A 26,896-nucleotide genomic window follows, 5' to 3' on the forward strand; every position below is an offset into this window, starting at 1 on the left:
TGTATATATTTAAGAAAAATTGGTTATATTTATATATAAAATATTTATATTTATATATAATATAAATTATATAAATGTTTATACAGTATATAAATGCAAATATTTCTTAAATATACACATGAATGTGTGTGTATTTATATATACATAATAATTATACACATTACACACACATATGTTATGTAAACACAAACTTTTATTTTAGATGTGATTAATCATGATTAATCTTTTGACAGCCCTAATATATATATATATATATATATATATATATATATATATATATATATATATATATATATATATATATATATATATATATATATATATATAATCAAATTTAGTGCAAAACAAGCACTTGGTGCACCTCAAGATTGCCAAATGTATTTCTGATCAGTGATGTAATGTAGGTTGACCGTATGCCATCACTTCTCCATTAGACTTCTGCATAATATATCAAATCGCTTTTTTTTACTATATAACAGTGCATGATTATATCAACTTACAGCACAATGCATGAAGTAAACATAATTTACATTAAAATAACAAAAGGATTCATTGTGGTAAAGTTTCACATCCTTTATGCAGTCAAAGGTCAGGCTGAACGTTTCTCCACGCCTTGTTTTATACCAAGCACTAGATGTAAGAACCAGTTGAACTGCACCGTCCAACCTTTGTCTCTGCAGATCTCGATTTGGTCCAAGAAGTGTTGTTTGGCATCGTCCTCCGTGCGTCCGACCGTCAGCGCCTCCCGTATGTATTCGATGTCCTCGATGCTGTTCAGCTGAGGCATGCCGGTCATGAGCATCATGGAGAAGAGGATGATGAGCAGGTTGGTGTTGTGTCTCAGGGCCAGATAGGCCTTCAGGCAAACGTTCTGTGAGAAAAATCACAAACGGTCATAAAAACTCAAGACTCCATCTGAGATCGTGAAGGGTATGTGCATACCTGAAATTTGAGGAAATTCGGGCTGCTTTTTTTGCCGGTTGTGCCCATCACGAAAAGGAAATCGGGGGTCAGGACGAAAGGCACTCGTTCTTTACTTATCCCCATGAAACTCTTGTAGTTCCCAAGTATGTGTCCAAAATCAATGTGGAAGAGGCTGCCTAAATATAAACACGTACATTTGGTCATAATCATTTCGAAACATTGCACCATACTGGTTTGAAGCCATCTCTGGAAAAAATCAATCACCCGTCTCTGTTATCATGATGTTGTCATTGTGGCGATCACCGATGCCCATGACATAAGTTGCCACGCAGTATCCTGCACACGAGAACACGAAGCGATCCACAGCCTGCTGTTGCTGACAAGGAGAGATTAAGAAAACATGATGCATACTAATAACATTACACACAAACACCTGCTCATGAGAACCCAAACTTGGCCAAAGACAATGATATGAAAAGAAAGCGTATTAAAAGCATGTGCAGGTGCTATGTTTGGTCTCCACAAAGCCAAGCACCCTGAAACAAAGACCCAAACACATCAGGAAGTCAAGCGTTTCCTTCCTCTTTAGCACACGCGACGCTTACAAATGAACATAACATACCTTGTCCTCATTCACACACTTTTCAACAAGCCATTGGCTCAGGATTTCATCTTTAAAAGCGCCGGTGTTCCCAACAGTGCTTTGCTGAATGTTAGCGATAGTAGTGGCATCCTTCACTATTTCAATCATTCCTGAAAGAATAATGATTTAAAAGTAATTTATTTGACTTGCATCTAGTAATCTGTTATCAGATAACATAAACACATCATTACCAATTTTGTTTCCAGTGGAAATACAGCCGTATGGTAACAATGACAGATCCAAGGACTCCAGCTCCCATATAGACTCCATTATTAGCAAAATCTGTGCGGATAAACAACTTACTATCAGACAGCATTGACAATGTGATCATGTGGGTGATGACCATGCTGGTAAGCCAACCTGCAATATGAGCATATCTTGACGAAGATCATCGCCTTCTTTAAAGATGATGCCAATGGTGTCACCCGACAAGGACGTAGGGTCAGCCCGTTTGAACTGCAGCCACAATGGTTTCTTTTTGGATGCCATCACTTTGCATTGTTCAGTCTACGAATAAAAATACCTGGAGTGTTAGTGCACTTAAAACCAAATTATTCATGCATTCGTTTAGTGTTTTTACGCACCACAAGCGTTCCTGCCCGCAGGCCTGGGTCGTACGGCACTTTAAAGCTTTCTGGCAATCCCGACGTTTGTAGGCTCTCCAGTTTCTGTCGCAACTGAACAACAACTACAGTTCCCGACAAATTAGATACACAACCTCATAAAAACACCACAGTACAGACAAATCCTAGCTGTAGCCTTCACCTTGTGTCGACACGTCGTATTTATCGGCAGACATTTGCCTGATTTCACGGGTGACTTTCTGCAAGGCCTCGGTGATCTCCACCTGCTTCTTGAAGTCCTGCAGCATAGCTTCACCACAGCCGCGCAGGTAAGCTTCAAGAATAACAGCGTATCTCTGCTGATAATGCATGGACTGAGCTATTTCACTTCGGAGGAACCAGAAAAGGAAATGGCCAATCCGCTTGCTCTGCAAATCAACAACACACATGAAAAGCTTTCATGTACAATGCTCTTAAAAATAAAGGTGCTACTTGATGCTATAGAAGAATCTCCATTAAGAACCTTTAACATCTGAAGAACCTTTCTAAAGAGCTTTTCATACTTGAAATAGTTAACCCCGTGTTAAGGGAATTCTAGGTTATCTGTTTCACACTGTTCACACTTAAGAGATATTCATAATCTGATGTTTTACACTGTGTCAACAGTCATGATTGGATAAAAAGCGATGTCAAACTGATTGAATCAAACTAGCACGCTGCCCCTTTAAATAACCGCTTCCACATCAGTGACAGAACAGGTCGCAATGTAAATCTCTCTTGGACATTTTTTTGTCTTCTGGGATGTCTTTTTAGTGTATTTCAGGTGATTTTAGTACACAGATATGTGATATGAGGTACATGCACTTCAGTTTCTGATTGGCTGTCTGTTGCTAAGAGTGCACTCTTAGAACGGATGTGTTAAAAACAGCACAATCAATGTTAGTTTAGGGACAACGCACTAAATGCAAACATCTTTGTTTTGCTTTTTAACACATTTTAACACATCTTGTGTTTTATTTTAACACAAAATCAACACAAAGTGAGACATATGAGCGGTTTCCCAGACAGGGTTTAGATTAATCCAGGACTATGCCTTAATTATATTAGGATATTTAAGTAGTATTTTTACAAACAATCCTTACAAAATATCGCACTGATATATCAGTAAAAGTTGTTTTTAAATTACAGTAATTTTGGCACTAGGATAAGCCCTTTCCGGGGAACCACCCCATAATGTGTTAAAATGACACATAATGTGTTAAAAGCATAACACACACACAAAATTAAACAAGCGGTTATTTAAAGGGGACATATTTGACTTTTTTTCATGTTTAAGTGCTATAATTAGGTCCCAGTGCTTGTATCAACATAAAATGTGTAAAAGATCAACCCAGTAACTTAGTTTTGGTAAACCATTCTTGGCAAGCATGTGAAAAACTAGGTAATTGAAATTTGGCTCACTTTGTGATGTCAGAAGGGGATAACACCGCCCCTTAATCTGCACTATCCAAACATGGCACTGTCATTTAGTGCCGAGATCAGCTCATTTGCATTTTTAAAGGACACAAATGCACATTTTTGCTTACACCTACAAAGTGGCAATTTTAACATGTTATAATAAATTATCTGTATGGTACTTTGAGCTATAACTTTACACTTGTACTTTGGAGACACTAAAGTTTGATTTAAAAACTTAAAAAAAAGACTTGTAAAATGTCCCCTTTAAAGGGACAGCGTGCCATTTTAATTCAGTCAGTTTGACATCGCTTTTTATCCAATCATGACTGTTGACCCCGCAAATGCTAATGAAAACCTTAACACAGGGTTTAGGAACGCACAGTGTTAAATGTCATATTAGGAATACCCATGGTTATCTTTTAAACCGTGTTTAAATATGAACAGTGTGAAACAGATAAAGCAGGATTCTGTTAACCTGGGGTTTAGAATAACTTAAGGTGAACTATTTCGAGTATGAAAAGCCCTTCTGTTTCAATGGTTCTTATGAAAGTCTATGGCAACAGTGAGAAGAACCTTTAATAGCACATTTATAACCCTTTTAAGGGTTTAGCTCAAATGGTACAGTAAGGAATGAAATAAATAGTGATTAAAATGCTCATAAAAACTGATGATTTCATTACTTACTCTAAGCGCCCGTTTGAGAAGGAACCTTACAAGTGCGCTGTCATGGTATGGTTCAAATTTCACCGCCTTCAAAACAAAACAAACAACAACAAAGATTAACATTTGTTGAATTCCACAAAGTGTTTTAAATCATCATTTAGGCCTACATACACTCTTAAAAATAAAGCTATGCCATAGAAGAACCTTTTTTGGTTTCTCCTTCTTTCACACCTTATACAGTATCTCTACTTTTGTGAACCAGAAAGTGTCTTAAGATATTAGAAGGTTCTTTATGGAACCATTCAGCCAAAAAAATGGTTCTTCTACGGCATCGTGAAGCACTTTTATTTTTAAGAGTCCATTTATAATATGTAAATATATTTGCCTAACATACAAATTTTAATAGCTTACTAACACACACAGTATCTTTATTTGGTGTTACAGCTATATGCAAAAGCAACCACAGCACCCTGTATTAACCTACAGTACCTGAACAAGCTGCAGGAGATAGCGCAGGACATCGTGATCTCCGAAAGTCTCTAACTTCCTCACGGCCATAGTTCGCACGTTTTCATCAGAAAAGTGACAGTCTAATAACTGTAAAGCCAAACCTACGTCAAGTGAGCTTCGGTCCCACACTGTGCTCCGCTCCAGCAGACGATGTGTTATGGCCACGTCTTCTTGTTTGCCCCACTTAACAGAGGAAAGAAACTTTGGATACGCTTTGGGATCTTTCATGCACTCTTGTCTAAAGTGCCAGAGCAATTCCTTATCTTCGGCACAGAGGGGGTGCAGGGGGTCTGTATCGATGATCTGATCAAACTGTTTGCGCAGGTGATTGGGCATCTCTCTTTGTCCTCTCTCGCCCATTTCTAAGGCATCTTGGGAATCCTTTCCTTTAGGTAGAGCCACAGGGTAGCAGTATCTGTCTAGTAGAATAGCAATGGCCATCGAATTGCTCTTATTTGGATTCGTGGCAGATGTAAGCTTATCTGCGTTCACGCTGTTGTCTTCGCTCTTCTCCGCCATCTTCCACATATGTAAAACGAACTCTCCCTGTCTGAGCAGGGATCTGTGATCCACCAGGAGCAGGTTGACGTAGTACAGCAGACGACTCTTGGTTTTGCAGTCGTTTGAAGTTTGAGATTGTGTTTTCCCACAGGACACCTGCAGGTTGAGTCGTGCTCCTTTGGGTAAATCCTTAATCTTTATATTGAACTCCAGCCAGGCATTCCAGAGCACCTCATCCGTGAAGGGCTTGGACGAGGTCCTCTCTTGAGCCAACAGCTGCTGACCGTGAAAAATACTGGCTTCGACAAACACGATCAGATCGGAATTACGAGGAAGTACGGGAATGTCGATCCCCAAGATCTTCACCCTGAATTTCCGATTGCAGTCCCAAAGGGAGATGGTGAACATCTTCTCGTGGTCTTTCTCTGCGATAGTCAGCTGCTCGTGAGTACCGGCTACACCGGTGCAGTCGTCGACCTGTGCCCAGTCGTCTTTCTGAACCACATCATGTTCTGGGTTTGGTGGGTTTTCCAAAACCAGATGGATCTCTTCGCTATTTTTCAAACACTGTCTGATCCAGTGGAAGTCTTTAATGGCATAGTTTCCGTATAGGTATTCCTCTCTTCCACAAACCCGCAAAACAAAATCCGATTCGCTGACGTCTTCCGAAATGCCTATAATCGCTCTCTTTTTGGAGATCTTGTTAAAGTAGTTTTTAAGAACCTGTACCGGCGTATCGTCTATAGACACTTTGATGGTCTGGCTTGTTGTGTCCTTGTGTATCACCACCAAAATGTGATTGTTACTTATTTTGCTCAACAGGTATTCGGGAAGAGGCTTGCTGGTTATCCAGGGATCAGTCGCATAAAGTTTGGGATCTCTATCGGATAGCTCGATTTTCCGGGGAGTCAGTAGTTTCCGCCGCGTGAATTCAAGTTCGTCGTCGTGGACGTTGCTAACATCCGTAACGTCGTATCCGATCAGGTGGTTGAGAAACTTTTGGTACTGAAGTGAGTCCTCCGAGGGCTGTGGCCGTATAATCATGTGAATCCTTCCGACTTCCTTCCTTAAGGCTTTCCAGTAGCGGATGCAGTCGAGGGTTTGAAACACCTGCTGTTTATCGTAGATCTCATACCAGTTGCCTTTTTTCTGATAGAGGAGGATGCAGTGATCCGGAGAGAATTTTTGGTAAAATTCAGGGCAGAGTTTGTTGGTTAGTGCTCTGTGCCAGATCTGAACCTTCACCTGCTCCACCGTCCAATTTCCGGTCACATCAAGTAGCAGCGTGTCTGGACTCTTGTCTGAACTCTTCTTGTTGATGGTGGGAAGGACAAACTCAACAGCGATTTGATCCGTGGGTACGGCTGAGTTCGATGTAAATGCTTTCATCTTTCTTCTTCTTCTTCTGTTGTTTTCTTCTATACAAACTAACGGTGGTTCATCATTATTGGCTTGCAGTTCCATAACCAACACTAAATCAATAAAAGCAAGAAAGATTGTTAATATTATGCTTGTTTTAGCTTTTATTTTAGTTTCATTTATATTTTGAATTAGCATTTACTTTTAGCATTTACTTCATTTTTAGCAACTCTGCAATGAGCTAAATAATAGTTGATGATGTTTTTTTTTTTCATAATAAGGAGATAAGTACCATTTACATCATTATTGTTTAAGTTTCCAAGTAATATTTAGGTCTATATTTTATTTTATTTTAATTAAACAGGCATGTTTTAGTTAACAATATGTCAAAATACTTTTAAAATAATCATTCGTTATAGAGATGCACCGATATATCGGCCAATAATCGGTGTTGGATGATAAAAGCTTATTTTCACACTATCGGCTGATAGTTAGTAATGACCGATATATCCTGTCGATCAAGAGAGAACAGGAAAATGCAATGAATTTGAGCTCTGTGTATAGAAAATGTAAAGAAACATTACTTGTTTAAAGGGGACATTTCACAAGACTCTTTTAAGAGTATGTATGTGAAGTTCTAGTTCAAAATATAATATAGATAATTTATTATAACACTTATAAATGTTGTAGGTATAAGCAAAAAAGTGCCATTTTTGGGTGTGTCCTTTATAATGCAAATAAGCTGATCTCTGCACTAAATGGCAGTGCCGTGGTTGGATAGTGCAGATTTAGAGCCGGTATTATCCCCTTCTGACATCACAAGGGGACCCAAATTTCAATGACCTATTTTTTCACATGCTTGCAGAGAATGGTTTACCAAAACTAAGTTACTGGGTTGATCTTCTTTCACATTTTTCTAGGTTGATTGAAGCACTGGGGACCCAATTATAGCACTTAAACATGAAAAACAGATTTTCATGATATCTCCCCTTTAATTTTAATTATTAATGGTCATTATATAAATAAATAACATTCAGAAAATGTATTCCAACCATTGCAAACTATCAGTATCAGCAGATATCAGTCTAAATATTCGGCTATCGCTGGGAAAATTGCATATCGGTGTATCTGTATTTAATTACAATAACATCATTTTAGATAACATAAAAACTGATGATCTAAGATTCAACAACTAAAACATTTTCTTTTTTTAATTCTAGGATTTATTACATTTGATATTACTGCATAGTTTAAAACAAGAACGGGTGAACAAGACTAGTTAAAAAGGTAAGTCACAGAGAAAGTCCAAAAGCAAGTATGGTCTCTCTTTAGTGTTCTCACATCATTTACACCCATTTCCTTTAGCCTGTTTTATTTACATCTGACACCATCTAATGAAAGTTAACGTTGTCTTCATGCAAAGGAAGTCAAAAGCAGGAAGCACAAATGTGTTAAACATTCAGACAAATACAAAAGTCCAAAAACAAGCAGAGAAGTCTTGAAGAAGCGCAAAGTGAAACATTGTGAGCAACAGTTTGTTTCCGACAGAATATCAAATCATTTATAAGATGAAACTTTGACAATAAAAGTTTAAACATGTTAAGCACACTGCCAACGCGGAAGTTTCTTAAAATAATTCATTCTTTGAACAATCAGGTTTAAAATTATAAACAAGTCAATCAAATATTTTACAGGATCACTGTCAGAATAATAAGACGCTTCAATTTCAACATCAAAAGATAAGGAAATAACGGTTTACAGCACTGAGGTTAAAAGCGAATAAAAATGAAATCTTACCCGTTTAGCAAACACAGAGCCAATGACCCTGAAGGTGGTCGAGTGAAAACTTATACATGGATGCAGTGAAATAACAAACAGACAATAAATGAGTAAAAACGATTTAATGCAACTGTTACTATCGCAGATAAACAGAGATCTGTCAGTCGGAGAGTCGCTTTACCCCTCCTCTAACCATATGCGATCTCACACTTCATGCTTTACATTGCCTCTCCCTCTATTGGTTTAGCAATAAGCTCATGCTCTCCTCTAGTGAGTGACCTAACACTAGTTTAGCTCATGAATATGCTTTGCATTTCTATGTATTCCAGGGAATTCTGTAGCATTGAGTATCGGTGCATTAACCCTGCATAATAATTGTTTATCGTTGTTCACTGCAGTACCACTGTTGCTGTTATAATTTTCGTTTCTTGAAATGAGGTTAGGCAAACGAAGAAGATGATTACGTACTACTGAATAAAGGCATTATATGTGTTATTTTAGTTTTTATTATTTCTCTTATATCAACTACACAAACGCGGCAGAAACTCAAACTCGTTTTCACGTAGCAATCATGCAAACCTGCCCACTGTGTTTATGTGTTTATAATTGACTATTACCTGTACAGTGGCGTCCTCTAGTGGTGAGCCATATATTAACACAGGTGTTTTATTTATTTAACTTTATACCCATCCAATTTTAGTGACATTTTTAATGTTTGGGGTCAAATTTACCTCAAATATATTCATGTATGTTAAAAAACTTAATTTTAAAATGTTATTTGTTTTTATTTACTCACACTATACCTAGTGTATAAAAACATAACATTTTGACTTTTTATATACTTATATTGTATATTTAATATATGTATTTCTATGATAACACATCTTTTGTTGCACACGAATTTAGTGTATATTTAGTTAAAAAAACAGTAGTAATGAAAATAATATATAACATTTAAGTTATTTGCGAACAGCTTTTTACATAACAAACACTTGTTAGATCAGTTTTACAGGAACACTGTTTAGATATATGTATAAACAGTATGATATACAGCTGCATGTGCTCATAACAAATGAATTTTCATTGCTCACTAACTTGGTCTAATTTCAGAAGGCATGGGAATTAACAAAAATATAACTAATATAACTATACAAAAGTATAACTAATGAAATTAATTATAACTATTATTTATGTTATTTAATATCATATACTTTCAGGTGTGTAGATAGTTTCAGGTTTTGACAAGCCATACATTATATTTTCATTTCAGGTTCATCAAGAAATAGGGAAACATACAGAAAATCTTTCTGTTGTATTAAGTTTTATCCTTTTTCAACAAAAAACAAGTTAGGGTCAAATGGGTTCAGGCATTTAAAAAATAGTGCAACATGAAATACACATTTATGATTTTTTTCATAAATATAGGAAAAGTATCAAGTTTTAATAACGAAATTAATATATTTTTCAGAGATGTCAAAATAGCTTTGGTGTCAAACTTGCTTTTTTGTTCCATTTTTGAGTGACGTCTTTCTGGTTTCAAAGCCTGTGGTTGCCTGCAGAAATTACCTTGACGACTATTTACTGTAGCCTGACATTGAGTTCGCAATCACTATACATGACACCTAAATGATGTTATGTAAATACACTTGCTATACACATAACATTTACTTTAGTTGAGTTGAACAGCCATCCAAATTAATTTATCATGAAAATCTATTGAAGTAAATTCTGTAATAGTCACTATAAAACAATTATGTTTACAAAATATACTTTCACTTTTAAACTTGAAAGTACATGCCATTAAAAAAAGAAAAAAAAAACAGTTTAATGCACTTCTGTCTTCATTGCTTTTTATTACTATATGATACGTATGGTACGTATAGTTTAAGACAAAGTAAAGTCACTTTCGTCTGCTAAATGAATATGAAAATGCAAGTTTACGTCTCATTTACACTTAGTTTAGCGTATAATTCATTAAAAACGAAATCTCACCTGAAAATCAATGGCTTCTAGAAAATGTACTCCAAATCAATGCCTAAACAGTGCATTTATTTATTTATTTAGTCAAATAAACGATCATTTTATTTTCACGCTCTGTTGCGTTGCCATAAAATCAGAATCTTGTGTGGTTAACATCTCATTTGGCAACATTGCGACAAGTACAGCGCCCCGCCCCCCGTCGTGACGCCTCATTCATTTCTCCCGCGGATTGGCCGTCGTTCCGATGGCGTCATTCACCCTCCTAGGCGACGGGGGTTGGTGAGAGTCGGCGCGGTGGGGACGGAACAACAGAACTGACAGGCAGCAGCGCGCGGGTCTGTAGTCACGTCCAGGGGAAGATGGAGCAACATAGATGCGCCGCGGACTTCAACATCCTATTGGCCACCGACTCCTACAAGGTAAGCGGAGACCCACAGCCCGGTTAACATCGATCCGGTTCCGGTAGATCGTTGGACATGGGACTGAAGGGATGAAAGGGAGAAATGAAGGTGGTTTCATCCTTCAGGCCGTTAGCGGTGTCAGTCAGGTCTGTAGGCCGAGTGTGTGTGAGGAGAGACGTCAGGTACATCTTAATTTCTATGAAAAATCTAGAATATATGCGTGAAAATCTATTAAAGAGTATAAATAAAGCCGAGGGCGAATGGGGCCGGTCACGAGGGAAGATTTCTTTCGTTATTTCAAAACCAAAACTGAAAGGAAATTGCTTTCTCACATAAGTCTGAAATCCAGATAAAATAAGTTTACTAAAATCTTATACCTTGTTTTTTAAATTACTTTTAGAAGAATGGTGATAGTTGTGCAACTAACCTTTAAGCTCGTATTAATACAGAATAAATGACGTCTCCTGTCTGACTACATTAGCATCACTTTCATTTTAGATTTTGATGGACATTTGACATTTCTTTTTACAATAACAGTATACTTAGGAAAAAATCAACTTTAATTTTGGTTGTTGGGATACTGAGTGTCATTATAGTTTCAATTATTTAATTATTTAATTTTGTATTGTCATTATAAATAGAAATGTGTAATATCAGTACAGATAAATCATACTTTGCAGTAGTACAGTAGGCATGATAAGTAAGTTATACATTACTGTGTAGTGTAATATTTGGAAAAATAGTTCCTGTAGTCTACATGAAGTCTTTTATTAAACTCTGTAAATGTAGTACACATTAAGTGATGATCTGATAAGTATATTAATTTGTTAAATAAAAGTGTTTATTTTATTAATGAAAAGTTATATATCAAATTAAGGCCCGTGGGAGAAGTCACTCACAATTACCTTTATTTATACCATGGCCCTGTTGAATCCTTTATTCTGATTGGTTGAGAAATGGTACATCAGAATAAAGCATTCAACAGCCCCATAGTATAACTGAAAATAATGCACACCCGCAGTGAAACGGCATTACCACCTTGGATGTGCATTATTTTTAAATAATTCAATGACGCGTCATCCATTATTCCTTACTGAAACAGTGTATGATGCAAATAAAATTAAAATGCAGGCTTTCCTCCCTGTTTCAAAGTGCGAGCTGGTAGGAAAGCTTACGTCTGACCTCAGTGTACTGGGAAAGCTTCTGTTGCAATGAAGGATGGTCATATCAGACCATACCCATATCGTCTTGCTGGAAAAAAACTATATATTACCAAAACTCTATATACCACCCAGCCCAGTATTAAAGTGAAGACGAGGATGGGTCATTCAGGAAGTCTTGATTTAAGAGATTTGTCTGGCTCTGTCTACTCAGTTACTGACATAACTACACAGTATTTTATATGTTATACATTTTATACATTATACAGAGTGGCAAGATATTAAACCTTCATAGACAATTGCTGTGTAATGTTTGTATTTCATAAGACCTTGGAACATGTGAGGCAACCAGAGTGTTTCTCATTTTGTTGTAAAAAAACATCTTGTCGCCCTTGTGTCTCTGTTGACCCAGAAGTGTTTTTGTTAGTTAATTTGTCAGGATGGCATCTTTGCTTTTTTACCATGGCTCAGTCACAGTTCCCGAGTGATCTCTGGCCTTGGATTCACAGTAACACTGTTATGTTGTGGTTATGGGCTCATCTTTGTTTAATCTGTGTTTTTCCGATAATAATGCACGAGGATGGGAGTTTGTCTTTTATCCTCCCACCACAGATGTAATGGGATTCTCGTGTTTTGCATTCATCACTTAAGAATCCTACAGAGGTCATTTAAGGGTCAAATATTACACATTGTAAAATAGTCAGCCATTTTATTACCATATATACTTATCCATGCAATAGTATTGTACTTTGTGGGGTTTTTTTCCGTCTTTTTTATTGTATGAAATTTTGCCAAGGACAACAGCAGTTTGTTGCTCAACTGTGTGGTTTTACTTTTTGGCTGTACTTTAAAGTTTAATGTTTCATGTTGATACTTGATACTTGTTTAAGGTTTTGGCTCAGATAATGAACAGATAGATAACTGATGAAATTGTAGTAGAATCAGCCAGGTGAGATTTGGAGAGAGAGTGAATGAGTGAGTGAGAGAGAGAAAGAGAGAGAGAGACAGAGACGCTAAGATAGAAATGAGATGATAAAGGATGACAGGGGTTGGATTTGTGAACATACAGTAAAAACCATTTAAGATGAATCTGATTATGAGCTCCTATTTTAAGCAATGATATACGAGTCTGTCAAAGTCACAAGTTGACGTGCTTAATTTAAATAAAACATTAGGACCTGGTTTCACAGACAAGGCTAACCTAATGCCAAGACTAGGCCTTAGTTAATTAATTTTTTTAAACATGCTTTGATTTGATTAATATATTAATGATGTGTATCTAAAGACAATGGCGCTGGCATATCTTAAGATCTGTCAGTGCAATTTATTTTCAGTTGAGACAGTTTTAGTCTAGAACTAGCCATAAATCGATACTCCATCCAAATATCAAAATTCCCCCAACATTTTCTCACCCTCAAGCAATCGAAATACATATGTCTATCATCTTTCAAATGAACACATTTTTAGTTATTTTAGTAAATGTACTTGCTTTTCCAAGCTGATAACGATAGAAAACAAGGATCAGGAAACAACTGACTTTGAAGCCCATTCATCCTTCACAGAAGTAATCCAAATGGCTCCAAGGGTTAATGAAGGTCTTGTATGTGTAATAGATATGATTTTGTAAGATAAATTTTTTTTTTTTTACCTTAATTTATAATAACTAGCTTCTAGTAATGATGCCACATTGAACTTACATAATTCATGTGAATCGCATGAGTCCAAGATGGCGCTGTTACAGGATGTTAGTTATTACATATTCTAAAGTTTAAAAGTATAAAGACCTTTATTAACCCATTAGAGCCATGTGGATTACTTCTGTCAAGGGTAGATGCACTATTTGGGGTTTCAAGTCAGAAATTGTTCCCTGATCCCTGTTGTTTCCATTATAAAGCTTGAAAGAGCAAGGACATTTACTAAAATAACTCCAAAAATGTTTGTCTGAACGATGAAGGACATATGTATCTCAGATTGCTTGAGGGTGAGTAAATCCCGGGGTTATTTTGATATTTGGCTGGAGTACCGCTTTAAGCCTTGTTTGTGAAACAGGGGTAGAAGTGAAACAATAAAAGTTCCAGTTAGTCGGAGCCGATGGTGTAGTGGGCAGTGTATGACATGTGATTCTTTCACACTTCTGGCTACCCGAGTTTGGTTCCTGGCTCGTGGTCATTTGCCGATCCCATACCCCTCTCTCCTCCCTGTACTTTCCTGTCCTCTCCTAAAACTCACTGTTAAATAAAGGCAAAAACTGGCCAAAAAGTATAACTTAAAAAAAAGATCCGATTAAAGATCTATATTACCCATAAGTCAGTATACCTTAGAAAAGGAAACTGTGGGAAGGTGTGGCCAAACTTATAAAGTGTAGTGAAGGATATAAGTTCATGCATTCACACTTATTGTACATATTTGGATACATTAAATTTTTCATAATTCATGTAAAATATATTGTTCTGCAATGCCTATCAATCAAATAATGTTGGATGCAGTGCATCAGGGGATTAAGCAGTTAATTCTCACATAAAAGATTTTGTACCTTTTTCTTTACTACTTTTGCTTCAAATAAGTTTGTAATATTATGATTAATCTTTGAACCAGTTGGTTTGGTTCATGACACGAAACGCACCAGTCGTCTTGGAAATGGCGGTCAAAATCTCCTCCTTTGCATTTTAGCTTAACTAGATTAGTCAGTTGTAGTAGTTTCACTTTCACTACAGTTCACCACACCTTACATGATTTCCTCATACAACATCCTGAGCTGAATCCACAGCCGGTGGGTTTATTATCTCTGTTCTGAGTCGTAACGCATGTGCTTCATTGCTGTGGATTTTAAACATGGCTACTTGTTCTGCATGTTTCCCTGCGCATGCCCGCACGGCCTGCAGCTGTTCACACACACAGGCGTTTCTTCCTGAATGGAGAGCCACCACTACTCCATAAGGATTTTTGTCCTTTGGGACTGCCGGAAGGGAAAAAATTGCTATAAATTTACAGAGACCTTACACTACACTCGGCGATCATCATATCTGTCAGACATAACTGTAAGGGTGTGACCTTTCCCAGGCGGGTCTATACTACAGGAGACCGTCCAAAATGAGAAAGGTCAGATGCACAAAATATCAGAAGGGATATCACTGTGTTGGCTGTTTGCTAACTGTGATCCCATCCTCTGCATGAGATATATTTATATGGAAATGGAAACTGATTGAAAACGCAAATGGGCAACTAGATCATTACATTAATGCATTTGATAGACGCATTTATCCAAAGCAACTTACAGTGCATTCAAGATACACATTTTATCAGTTTATGTCCACCATGGGAATCAAACTCATGACCTTTTGTATTGCTGATGCTATGCGCTACCAATTGAGCTACAGGAAGTTTATAATTGGAGGTCGACCGATAGTGGATTTTACTGATATTGCTATAAGATTATGAGAGCCCGAGGCATTGCCAAAATAAGTCAAACACCCCAACCACTGCTTCCATAAAGGTTTGTTCCAACCTTTAACCCTAAAATTGAGCTTTTTGACTTTTAGACTGGCCAGAATCAATCCATTTGTTGGAATAATTGGAAATGGTATGGAGTCATCTTGATCAATAAAATAATTGGTTATGTACATTTTTTTGTGTGTGTGTGCCATTATTAAGGGTTATTTTATATCAAGAGCTCACATGCAAAACCCTCTAAGTGCATCTGACATTTTTTCTTATACAGTAAATAAGCATTTTTTTATCATGGATTCTGCCAACAAACTGGTATTTCTCAATGGCCTTAAGGCTGGGATGAAGCCGATTTGAAGCGACTCTATTTTATAAACGTATAAAACGTGCAGAGAGCATTTGGTTAATATAATCAATATATCATTGTTGACAGAGGTGGTGTTTTGCATCTGAGCTCCTCATATGTATGCTTTATATGCCCGCCTGTTCTTTCACTTTTATAATTTGCCTTGTTGACTCCTATTGTGGATTCAAAACTTAATTTTGTATTTCTTTTTATGCAGGTCACACATTACAAACAGTACCCACCGAACACTAGTAAGGTGTACTCTTATTTCGAGTGCCGTGAGAAGAAGGCAGACCCATCCAAGCCCCGAAAAGTCAAATATGACAAAACGGTCTTCTACGGGCTTCAGTATATTCTCCACAAATACTTAAAAGGTACGTTAGACGTTGTCACGGTTGTGCAAAAGGGAAGGCCCAACTGGTAATTACCGTTTGGGTTCTTGCTCAAGAATGCAGCTCCACTCCAAAATTAGTCATACAGTCAGTTTGCTTCATTTTTCGGCCCTTGAAAAATAATATTAGTAACAGGAAAACAACTTGGCCGTGAATGCTAAAGTGGAAGAAAATAGCATCATAAAGAGGGACATTAGTGTAAGCCGAGAACAGCAGGCTGGCTTAAAAAGCTTGTTTTGCACGCCACTCACACATGATGTGTCTAAAGAGAAATTTAAGGTATTGTTAGACTGTAAAGGATTTTGTGGTGTGCTGGGGTGAGGGATTTAGAAAGTGCTATAGGTACAAGAAGACAAAAGAACATCTGCTCTTACTCATTACAATACAAACATCGGCTGCCTCATGCAGCCTGGACCTCAGCTTAACTCTGCTATGAAACTCTTTGCTGGGTTAATAATAAGTACTGAAGTTGAAATTTGGTACGGTAGCTCAAATTACATAATTGTCTCCATTTGATCGATCATATATTTACGCAGTATTGTCAAAGAGGCTATTTTGTATTGTTAATGGCTGAAGGTGGCAGGGTTTGACACAGCAAATATCCAAAAGCTCTTGTCACCATGACTATATTAAAAATATTAAGTGCCTTAATTTTTTTATGTTCCTTCTTTAAATCTCATTCTTCCACTACAAGATATACATGACAGCTTTATTGTAAATATGTATTAATTATTTTTAGATGTGAATATGTGATTCTAGACCACATTAGCAGTGGTAAGAGTCAATTTTTTTTAAATTGAGATTTATACATCATCTGAAAGCTAAATAAATAAGCTTTCCATTGATGTATGGTTTGTTAGGATAGGGCAATATTGACTGAGAAACAACGATTTGATAATGTATATTATGAGGGTGGAAAAATCTAAATATTAACTTTTTCCCGCCAGTGTTTAAAAAAAAGTTTCCAGCCAGCGCAAGAATTTTTTTAAATGATTTTTACAAAAGTTTAATGCCTTCCAGAAAATGTTCTTTTTTAAATATATAAACATACAATATTAAATAAAAGAACAGACCCTCTGCTTTCAAACTAAACAAACGGTTTCATCTGACCTTCATTAGTTCTCTTTTATCACCTCTCAAATATGGGTAGGTTTCTTCAAAAACACTAAATTTGAGCAAAAACCTTACATAATTCCATTTTTGTGAAGGACTTTTGATAGAGATCAGATGCAGAGCGATCCTCAAAACATACACGGACATACAGCTGTTTGCCCTAAGGGAATAATTCTGGGTATTATAAGCTGTGGAATAAAAACCTGGTGGATTATAGTGGTATTGCGCAAAGCCAGTAATACTCATCATTGGAAGGGAAGCGTTTTCTCCCAATTGACGAGTTAACTCGTCGATGGCAGGGAAAGAGTTAAGAACATTGAATTTAAAGTTCAGAGTCCAAATGAAGTCCTTTAACCAATAATATTAGTTATGAAAAACTCTCTACTGGCTTACGGCTGTAATGACTTTGTGGACTGAATGGTGATACATATAAACCAAACTTGAATGGGAAATCCCCAAAGAGGGTAGAAACAAGAGCAAGTTTTTGGCCAATTTTTTCATGATTTTGCTGTATCCACTCACAAAAATAAAGTTTTGATATATAGTACAAAATATCTTCACTGAACCTGATCTTTACATAATATACTAATGATTTTTGTACAACTTTTTCTAAAATTATACCCGTGTGACTGGTTTTGTGGTCCAGAGTCACATATATGTGTAATTGTTGCTTAAAATAAAGCAGCTGTATCTTTTAAGTGGATTTTTAGAGTCTCTGTACACTGTTTTGGTGAGACAAAGCTGTACTGTGAATACTTAAAAGTCCCTTAATGCAATAACACGAGAATGTTGAAAATGTATACACGTACGCAGGGACAACAATCTCCATCATAAGTCTGTGTTATAATTCACTTTCCTCGTCTCACGTGTTTCAACTCTGATGTCTTTTAACCTCACAGGACAAGTCGTCACTGCAGAGAAGATCCAAGAAGCAAAGGAGGTTTACCGAGAACACTTTCAGGATGATGTGTTCAATGAGAAAGGATGGAACTACATTTTGGAGGTACAGAAAACTCGATCAGTCTACGGTGAATGTTTTGACCCATGACAAATATTCACTCCCTGTTATATCACTACAGAAATATAAGGGACACCTGCCCATCGAGATCAAGGCTGTCCCGGAGGGAAGCGTTATTCCGCGTGGGAACGTGCTCTTTACTGTAGAAAGCACAGATCCGGAATGCTACTGGCTCACTAACTGGGTGGAGGTGAGTTGTAATGCTTAACTAATTTTTGATGTTGCACTTACATTTGTTTATTTAGGAGACAATTTTCGAAATTGCTGTTCATATCGTAATGGTTTGCAATAAATAAATGATATTAAACTTCAAAAAGCTATGTATAGTTAATGCTTTAAAATAATGGATAAACAAGAATGCTTTTCTTCCCATAGAGATTGTAAAATCCTACTTTATTATAATTTTTCACATACCATATATCGCATTATATACCAAATTAGATAATCTTTGGTTTGAATGACTTAAAACCACTGGTGTCCTGTTTTACTGTCGGATTCACTGAGTCATGCTGACTGTATGCTATGATACATCTGGCTATATGCTACAGTCATCATGATACTGTACACCTGTGTAATAGTGACTCGGTTCTCCTGTACATTGCCACATTTGTATACTGGGATTGCCTTTATTTGTGTAGGCAAATAGATTCATTCCCTTTAGAAATGACTCAGAGACCTTTAGATAAATGGCAGACACGTGTCATCATGTGTACCTGATATATTTAGACTTTGAGAGGGTGAGTGAGTAGCGATATGCCCTTGGCTCTCAGAACACATTGTCAATGAGGCGTATCTTCCCCTGTTATGTTCTCCAGAGAATGTAGGAGATTGAAAACGCACTTCTGTTTCCTTTATAATGACCATGGCGAGATACTAATGCTTATGAATGACCGGCTTGTTTGGATATTACGCAGACCAACAAGTCTACATTATACTGATAATGAAATATGTTTATGCTTTGTGAAGGCTGTCGGCATGATGTATACTCCCCACATACACCTTCACCTTATCGGCGGTCATCGCTTGTGCTGCTTGGGAAGAGAGAATCTCTTATTTGTGACGGCCACATACTGGCAGATTTGACTATAGTTTGGCTTTACCATTTGCATCAGATCATGTTTGACTGCAAGATGCATATCCGTGTCTTTTTATTTTTTAAGACTGCAGATGTATCGCATTTCTTAAATTGTATAGATTGTTCTGAGACTATGGCATTAATATGATCAATGCTACTAGTTTGGGGTTTACTTATCTGAACAGCGCTGTTAGTACAGTACAGGGCCAGCTGTCATGAATTCAAGTGGCGAGGAACCCAAATTCAGACACAAAATGTATTGACAATAAAGTAAAAGCCCACGAGGGTGCATAACAACTGAGACAGGAAACATGGCGTCACAAGGACCAAATGAACCAGCACAGGAAAGCAAACATAAGGGCACTAAAAAGTGGAGTAAATGATGAGGGTGCAGGTGACATTAAACAATAAAGATAATTAACAGAGAGACGAGGGGGCGGGGTCAGAAGACGAGCCAGGGAAGCACACAGCCCAAAACAAAGGCCTTGTGCTACCACACCAAACACATGATCCTGCCACAGGGAGCAAAAACTAGGAGAAGAAGGCAGGACTATGACAACCAGCAAACAGTAAACATATTTAAAGTTGTAATGTTTCTAGCCAGATGTTATTACAGAATTAAGCCCTGACAGTGTGATCAGGACTTAATGCGAAGTGGATGGTCTTGTATCACATTGAAGTGGTTTATTTCGCGATAACATCCTGCGGTCTGTACATTATCCCGCCTATTACACGGCTATTTACTTGATAAGTTAGGTAAGGAACATTAAATAATTTTATTTTATCGAAGCAGATCTTCCGTGAGGAAAACACGTTTACTTTCAGATTTAAGATAAGACAAGAAAATGAAATGTCACAAGCACTATTTGGTTTAATCATTTGTAAATATAATGTCATATATGTTATTAAAACACATATTGCGATTGGCCAATCAGAATCAAGCATTCCAACAAGCAAACAATCTAAAATATCTTAAGCGTTAAAATATCTCACATACTTTTAAAAATCTTCTTCGATCAGATGGCTTTGTGGTTTTCGGGCGGACCATTAAAGATCGCGGCAATCCTGCGTAATTCAACCAATCAGAAGACGACTTTGAATCTGCTGAAGTGTTTCGTATGCAGAGGCTAACTGTGCGTTCACAACAGATGTGGAAGAGGCGGGGAAAACGCACGAAATTTCCGCGTCATTCGAGACATGGGAGGGGCTTATATAGCTCAAATTGAGTAAACTTACCAGATTGTTTGACCTCCTCACTCACTTTCTTCCAAACAAGATCGTTTTAATTCCTGTTAAAGTACAAAGATGTCTTGTATAGCATGATTATTGTCCTCCATTGTTGTTTTGTTTTTCTGCCTTCGCTTAGTTTCTGTAATCATGTCACTTCTAGAGCAAGCTCCTGATTGGTTAACACTGTGACAAAATCTGCCAAAGTTCAGATTTTTGATCTTTGCATTGACTTAACATGTAAATCACTCATGATTGCCGCCTCTTCCGTGTCTGGTGGGCATAGATGCAAACCCTACACTGTAACCTGACGTGCACCTCTCCAAAAATGTAACAATGCATCAATTCTATGCGGATTTCTGTGATCAGTCTGCTACAACCTGTCTGATTTAGGCCTTGTCCACACAGACACGGGTATTTTTATAACAGTGGCTTTTTTACGCGGTTCGGCCGTTCGTCCACACGAAAACGCAGTATCACGGCGCTGAAAATCGAGTATTTTAATAAAACGCCGGTTGCAATGTTGTCGTGTAGACAGTCGTGTAGTTTTCCTTGCGACGACACTTTTGTTAGGCTTCTGATTGGCCAAGGTGGCTTTACGATTTGAGTTATATCGCCGCCTGCTGGTGTGGCATGCTTTTGACAGTGCTTAGCGTGTTTTTGCTTTATCATTAGGACGGAGATTTCTTTTAAATCGAGCATGTGTGGATGAGATTTTTTTTGGAGGAAAAACTCTGGATATAAAAATACCCGCGTCTGTGTGGACTAGGCCTTAATCACATGCTTTTCCACTTGCAATGGTAAAACAAAGATGGACCAAGTTGGAGGCAATATTTAACAATTAAGGCTGTAACGAAAGTCGCTGTCTATTTACATCCATTACTGCTGATGCAGCACTGCATATTCGGCTTTTGCCTTGATACTGCATATACACCGTCGACACTAACTTCTAGCGCTCTGCACATCGATGCGAACAATGATGCAGAAGTATTAATCAGCCTTTTTTTGCCAGATTAGCAGAATGAGAAAATGTTGTCCAGTTTTGTAAGCAAGATTCTGCATATGAATATACGTAAACGCTTAAAACAGAGCAGACGAATGACTGTGACTTTTGTCTTCTCAACAGACTATCTTGGTTCAGAGCTGGTATCCCATCACCGTAGCGACTAACTCACGAGAACAGAAGAAGATTCTGGCCAAATATCTCATGGAGACGTCAGGGAGCCTGGAGGGACTGGAATATAAACTACATGATTTTGGCTACAGAGGAGTTTCATCTCAAGAGGTATGTGTTATGTGTTTTAGTTGCCAAAGTACATACTTAATTTGATGAACCGGGTGCTAAACACACTGGTAGAGTTTGTTTGCTCTTACACAAACTCAACAAATCTGGTTTTACTACCACACCTGTCAACCCAGATTACTGGAATCAGGCTGGGTTAGTTTAAGGATTAAATGTCTTTTTACCATTTAAAGATTTTATCCCTGTCAAAAATACTCTTATTCATTGCAAATACGTCACGCGCATACAGTTGAAAGCCTTGTGTGTTTATACATCCATCATGATTTCAGACGGCTGGTATCGGGGCATCTGCTCACTTGGTAAACTTCAAAGGAACAGACACCGTGGCTGGGATCTGCGTTATTAAGAAGTACTACGGCACCAAAGACCCAGTTCCTGGTTTCTCAGTACCAGCTGCAGAACACAGGTAGAAACACAAACACTATTTTAATACAAACTAAATCATTTTGCTTAAAGGTGCTATAAGCCTCTAAACACTGGTGTGTGTGTGTGTCAAAAATGCTAAGTGGATACTGAAAGAAAAAATCCACATCCAGGCACTCCCAAGTATGAAAGTAAAAAGCCTTTATTGTTAAGACAGGGCTAGGAAAGTAAGCTACCAACAAAAAAATTATTAAAATTATAAAAATGGAGAGAAATCAATATCTTCATTAAGTCCAGGGGTTTTGTGAAAGAGGGTGTGTGTCTAATAACATCTAAAATATTAGAAGAGATAGCGTCCCATACAACACCTTTAATGGAGATTATGCTTTCTGTTGTTCTTGCACTTTACCAATGAAGTAAGAGAAACACAGTAACTTTGCCCAAGATGATTCCTTTGCTGCCCCCTAGTGGCTGCTGTGATAAACTGTGATTGTAATCAAATCAAGTTAGTACCACAAAATTAGCATTTTAAGTTTAATTTTGTATAATTGCACTGCTGTGAAGTAGTTTTGTGTAGTCATTCAGACCTTGAACTTTAACGCTAACCCTTAAAGTGGTTTTCACTTCTAATGCTATATAATGCAACACTCTCTCTTGGATAGTTATCACCATTAGGACATTTCATGCCCAGCCTGCATGCATGCACAAGCAAACACGACACTTTTATCCTAGAGTAACAAGTAATGGTGGCTTGGGCTCTAAGCCCAGATGTTTAATCAGATGTGAAATGAAATTGCTTGATGCACTAAAGCATTTTAAGAGATAAACACAAGTACTGCTGTGAAATAATCAAGTTATTAAAAATGCAATGCACGGTTGATTTGTTATTATGGGATGTTGACTAATTCAGCAGTATTTTGATTTCATATAAACGCTTATCTCTCCTGCTTGACTCTTAGCACAATCACTGCTTGGGGAAAGGACCACGAGAAGGACGCTTTCGAGCACATTATCAAGCAGTTCCCCAATGTGCCCGTTTCCATTGTCAGCGACAGCTACGACATCTACAACGCCTGTGAGAAGATCTGGGGTGAGGACCTCCGGAGTCTGATCGAGATGAGGAGCGCAGATGCCCCGCTGGTGGTTCGACCAGATTCAGGAAATCCTCTAGACACGGTGCTAAAGGTAGACATCATCATCATCCCGTCATTTTAACAAAGCCTGTAATAAAGTGCATTCCGATTTGAATTTTTTTTTTTCAGTTTTTTTAGGCAAGTAAATAAAACTATTCAATAGGGGTGTAACGATTCTCCAAATTCTCGATTCAATTACATTTTCGATTCTAAGGCCACGATTCGATTCTCGGTTTTTACTCGTCTTGGACTCCTAGCATCTAAAAATAAATCCAGTGTGTCATCTCTCTGTCTCACATGCACGTGCTCTCGCAACTGTCCGAACCCTAAACAAACTAAAATACTAATCCTTACGTATTTGTTCAGTTTTATGCGTTTCCTGTGAGCTGAGGCAAACTATCCCTTTTGTTAAAAATATTACCCGCTGCATCTTGGCGCCTCTCTCACACACGTGCAGAGAGCTGCACTCTGTCCGAAGTCAGATCACTAGGTAGTAATCCTGTTTATGATATGCATTTCAAGCAGTTGTAGCAATACATCCCTTGTGTTTAAAATATAAATCTCTGAGAGGTTTTTTTCCCCCGCTTGGCAAGCCGACCGGACGTGACATGGTGGCGTGGCAGCATCGACAATCCCATTTTTTAATTCTAAGTTCGAGGTTGTGACTTCATTTCGATCGATTTCGATTTAAAATCGAAATCGTGACACCCTTACTATTCAAACTATTTTGTAGAATATCCTTGAAAGCAGAAAATAAAAAATGTAATTTGCTTGACTTTCTTCTTACATCACATTCGTTATGACTCATTTCCCAGGTCCTAGAGATTTTAGGGAAGAAATTCCTTCCTACTGAGAACTCCAAGGGCTACAAGGTGCTTCCACCCTACATCAGAGTGATTCAGGGCGACGGTGTGGACATCAACACTTTACAGGAGGTGTGTACGCCCAGCTTGTGTCAGAAATATCATGTGATCTATGATGCTGTTTACAGTTAAAGAAGCTCGTCCACTTGTGATTTGAACGACGGAAACGCATCTTAATACCAGTTATAAACAGCCCATATGAACTCTACAAACCTATTTTGTACTGAAACAGATTGTGGAAGGCATGAAACAACACAGATGGAGCATCGAGAACATCGCGTTTGGCTCAGGGGGCGCTTTGCTGCAGAAACTGACCCGAGATCTGCTCAACTGCTCTTTCAAGTGCAGTTACGTTGTGACCAATGGATTGGGTGTAAGTGTGGTTTAACAAATCCATTACATTCACATGCAGAAAAGCTTAGTTCTGAAGTATGAATTGCTCATTTCTAACATTTTTTACAGGTTAACGTCTTCAAAGATCCTGTTGCAGACCCCAACAAAAGGTCAAAGAAGGGACGTCTTTCTCTTCACAGGACACCAAACGGTGACTTTGTTACTCTGGAGGAGGGGAAGGGTGATCTGGAGGAGTATGGGGAGGTATGTTCTTCAGACCTGTTGTTCTGAATGTTCTTCATCATCGGGTAACTGAGTAAATTCCATCGAAATATATTTTTTTGTTTCTGATGTCCCCCTCTGTTCCCCTGCAGGACCTGCTGCACACTGTGTTCCGCAACGGTGAGATCATAAAGACGTACACCTTCGATGAGGTCAGAGACAATGCCAAGCTAAAGAGGAGCGAGGTAGACGAGCTGCTCTGAGACCCCCTCAACACCTCCTAAAACACCAACCCAGAGGAGTCGTGTCCGAAACTCCATTCGGAGAGACGAGAGGATGCGCCCACATACAGTGTACAGAACTCTTCTGCGTTTGTCTCCAGACTCCGCTGTGCTTTAATGTGTCTTTCTAATGGCGGATGAAAGCTATCCAAATCATTTAAGTGTATATTTGACCAAGCGTGCTATCCATCACACGTCTTTGACAGAATGGAGACTTACTGTACGCGCGTGTGTGTGTGTGTGTGTACTGCGAGATTAGATTTTTCTTTGCTTGTACCACTGTAGGATTGAAAGATGATGGTTTAGTGTTGCTTGAATGTCGTGTGTGCGTTGCTCACTTTATCAAAGATTATTCTCTTACTTTATGCAAATGAGACGGCTGAACTAGGGGACACTTTATTTTCACTATCATTAGCCTTAGCGTTTTCGCTTTCGTTTCAATTTCACAAAAACACGTCCAGTTCTCATTTCACCTTCCAATTTAAGAAAAGAAATAAATAGAGGAATAATAAAAGGATTGCGGAGTGAATTTTGACCTGGACATGTTTTTGTGTTTTGTGAGTTTTACGTATACATACAACAGCCTTGCCCTTTTCCATAGAAATCATTATTTAAACCTTGCCAACATGTTAAGAACACAATGCTGATATATTCACGGCGCAACAAAACAGTTTTTTTATATTCAACGCTTTTTTTGGAAACACTTGAAAATGGCAGTTTTATTATACAACACAAATCATTTTAGAAGAGCTTGGGTTTAATATTTTGTATACGTAATGTTTCAGAATCATTATTTTTTATGACAGACTTAAATAGCATCAGATTTACCATAGTAAATATCCATAGTCAAATTAATGTGGCCAAACTGCCTCCTCTCTTGTATATACTGGCGAGTGTGTTTGTTTGGAGAGAGATGGTTTATTATTTGTGCATATAGAGATTGGTTCTTATTTTTGTCTAATGCCCATTTTGTACCAACAGAAAATATCTGCTTTGTTCTCTGGACTGATGTCAGCCAGTCAGTTCTGGCACGTGTGTGTGTGTGTGTGTGTGTGTGTGTGCATACTTGTCTCTGAGTGTACACTTGGTGGATAATACTTGCTGATTATAATTTGATTGATGTTTTTATGTATATGTCGGGTTTCCTCTTTTTCTTTCCTTCAGATATTTTAAACTAATATGGTATGCAGTTTTGACCGCATATTAAACAACACAACCCATCCTGTTTGCTAAATTGTTTTTTATTTCCACTTTACTTTTTTGATGGTATGGTGAAAAGATGAAATCATTCCCTTTTATAGCTGCTGTAAGGATAGTAATTTGTTTCTCAGTGCACTAGACTTCAACTATAGTAGAAACTATGACCAGTTTAAAAATGTGTCAAGAAACATTAATGTCTCTGTGCACATTTCTGTGTTGCGGAACATTAGTGTTGAAATAAAAGCAATATAAGACTGATTTAAGTTTGATTTGTATTTATATTAAACACATGTTAATCCCCACCCATATGGCAAAATATATATTTTAAATATTTATCAAAATATACAAAAAATGGCCAAAAATATATTTGCTGCAATATATACCAAAATATTTTTGCTAAAATATATTTTGGAATATATGTTTACAAAAATAGCTTTATTTTTTGGCAATTTTGGAATATTTTTAAATATATTTTTAAAATATATATTTTTTTAAATAAAATAAAAAATATATTTAGCCCTCAATATATTTCAATAAAAAAAAAAAAAAATTCACGTATCATTGTAAGAAAAAGTTTTTTATCTTACGAACGTTTAAGCAATATAAATATTTTAACTTTAAAAAATAAGCTTTATAAAATTA

General features: G+C 37.4%; 2 protein-coding genes across 3 annotated transcripts; one reads left to right on the forward strand and one right to left on the reverse strand.

Moving 5' to 3' along the window:
• Positions 1 to 311: 311 nt before the first annotated feature.
• Positions 312 to 10,527, reverse strand: pik3cg (phosphatidylinositol-4,5-bisphosphate 3-kinase, catalytic subunit gamma). 2 transcript variants are annotated; one of them, XM_065273476.2, is made up of 11 exons: positions 10,393 to 10,525; positions 4,741 to 6,734; positions 4,273 to 4,338; positions 2,333 to 2,558; positions 2,152 to 2,255; positions 1,928 to 2,074; positions 1,759 to 1,849; positions 1,547 to 1,677; positions 1,189 to 1,300; positions 943 to 1,100; positions 312 to 871 (listed from the first exon to the last, which is right to left on the reverse strand). In XM_065273476.2, exons 2-11 carry the CDS (start codon positions 6,724 to 6,726, stop codon positions 590 to 592), a joined length of 3,303 nt encoding a protein of 1,100 aa, XP_065129548.1. In that variant the 5' UTR covers positions 6,727 to 6,734; positions 10,393 to 10,525; the 3' UTR covers positions 312 to 589. The 2 variants fall into 2 exon arrangements, 1 of the variants encoding a protein (XP_065129548.1); XR_012336348.1 differs by having other exon boundaries at positions 735 to 871; positions 943 to 1,096; positions 10,393 to 10,527.
• A 115-nt stretch (positions 10,528 to 10,642) lies between these two features.
• Positions 10,643 to 26,288, forward strand: nampt1 (nicotinamide phosphoribosyltransferase 1). Its single transcript, XM_065273477.2, has 11 exons — positions 10,643 to 10,799; positions 15,949 to 16,105; positions 18,136 to 18,239; positions 18,316 to 18,444; positions 21,683 to 21,841; positions 22,129 to 22,265; positions 23,182 to 23,407; positions 24,171 to 24,290; positions 24,451 to 24,591; positions 24,681 to 24,815; positions 24,926 to 26,288. The coding sequence occupies exons 1-11, from the start codon at positions 10,740 to 10,742 to the stop codon at positions 25,034 to 25,036; spliced, it is 1,479 nt and encodes a 492-aa protein (XP_065129549.1). The 5' UTR covers positions 10,643 to 10,739; the 3' UTR covers positions 25,037 to 26,288.
• The last annotated feature ends 608 nt before the right edge of the window (positions 26,289 to 26,896 follow it).

This window comes from Paramisgurnus dabryanus, chromosome 1 (genome assembly GCF_030506205.2).
Source record: "Paramisgurnus dabryanus chromosome 1, PD_genome_1.1, whole genome shotgun sequence".
Lineage (NCBI taxonomy): Eukaryota > Metazoa > Chordata > Actinopteri > Cypriniformes > Cobitidae > Paramisgurnus > Paramisgurnus dabryanus.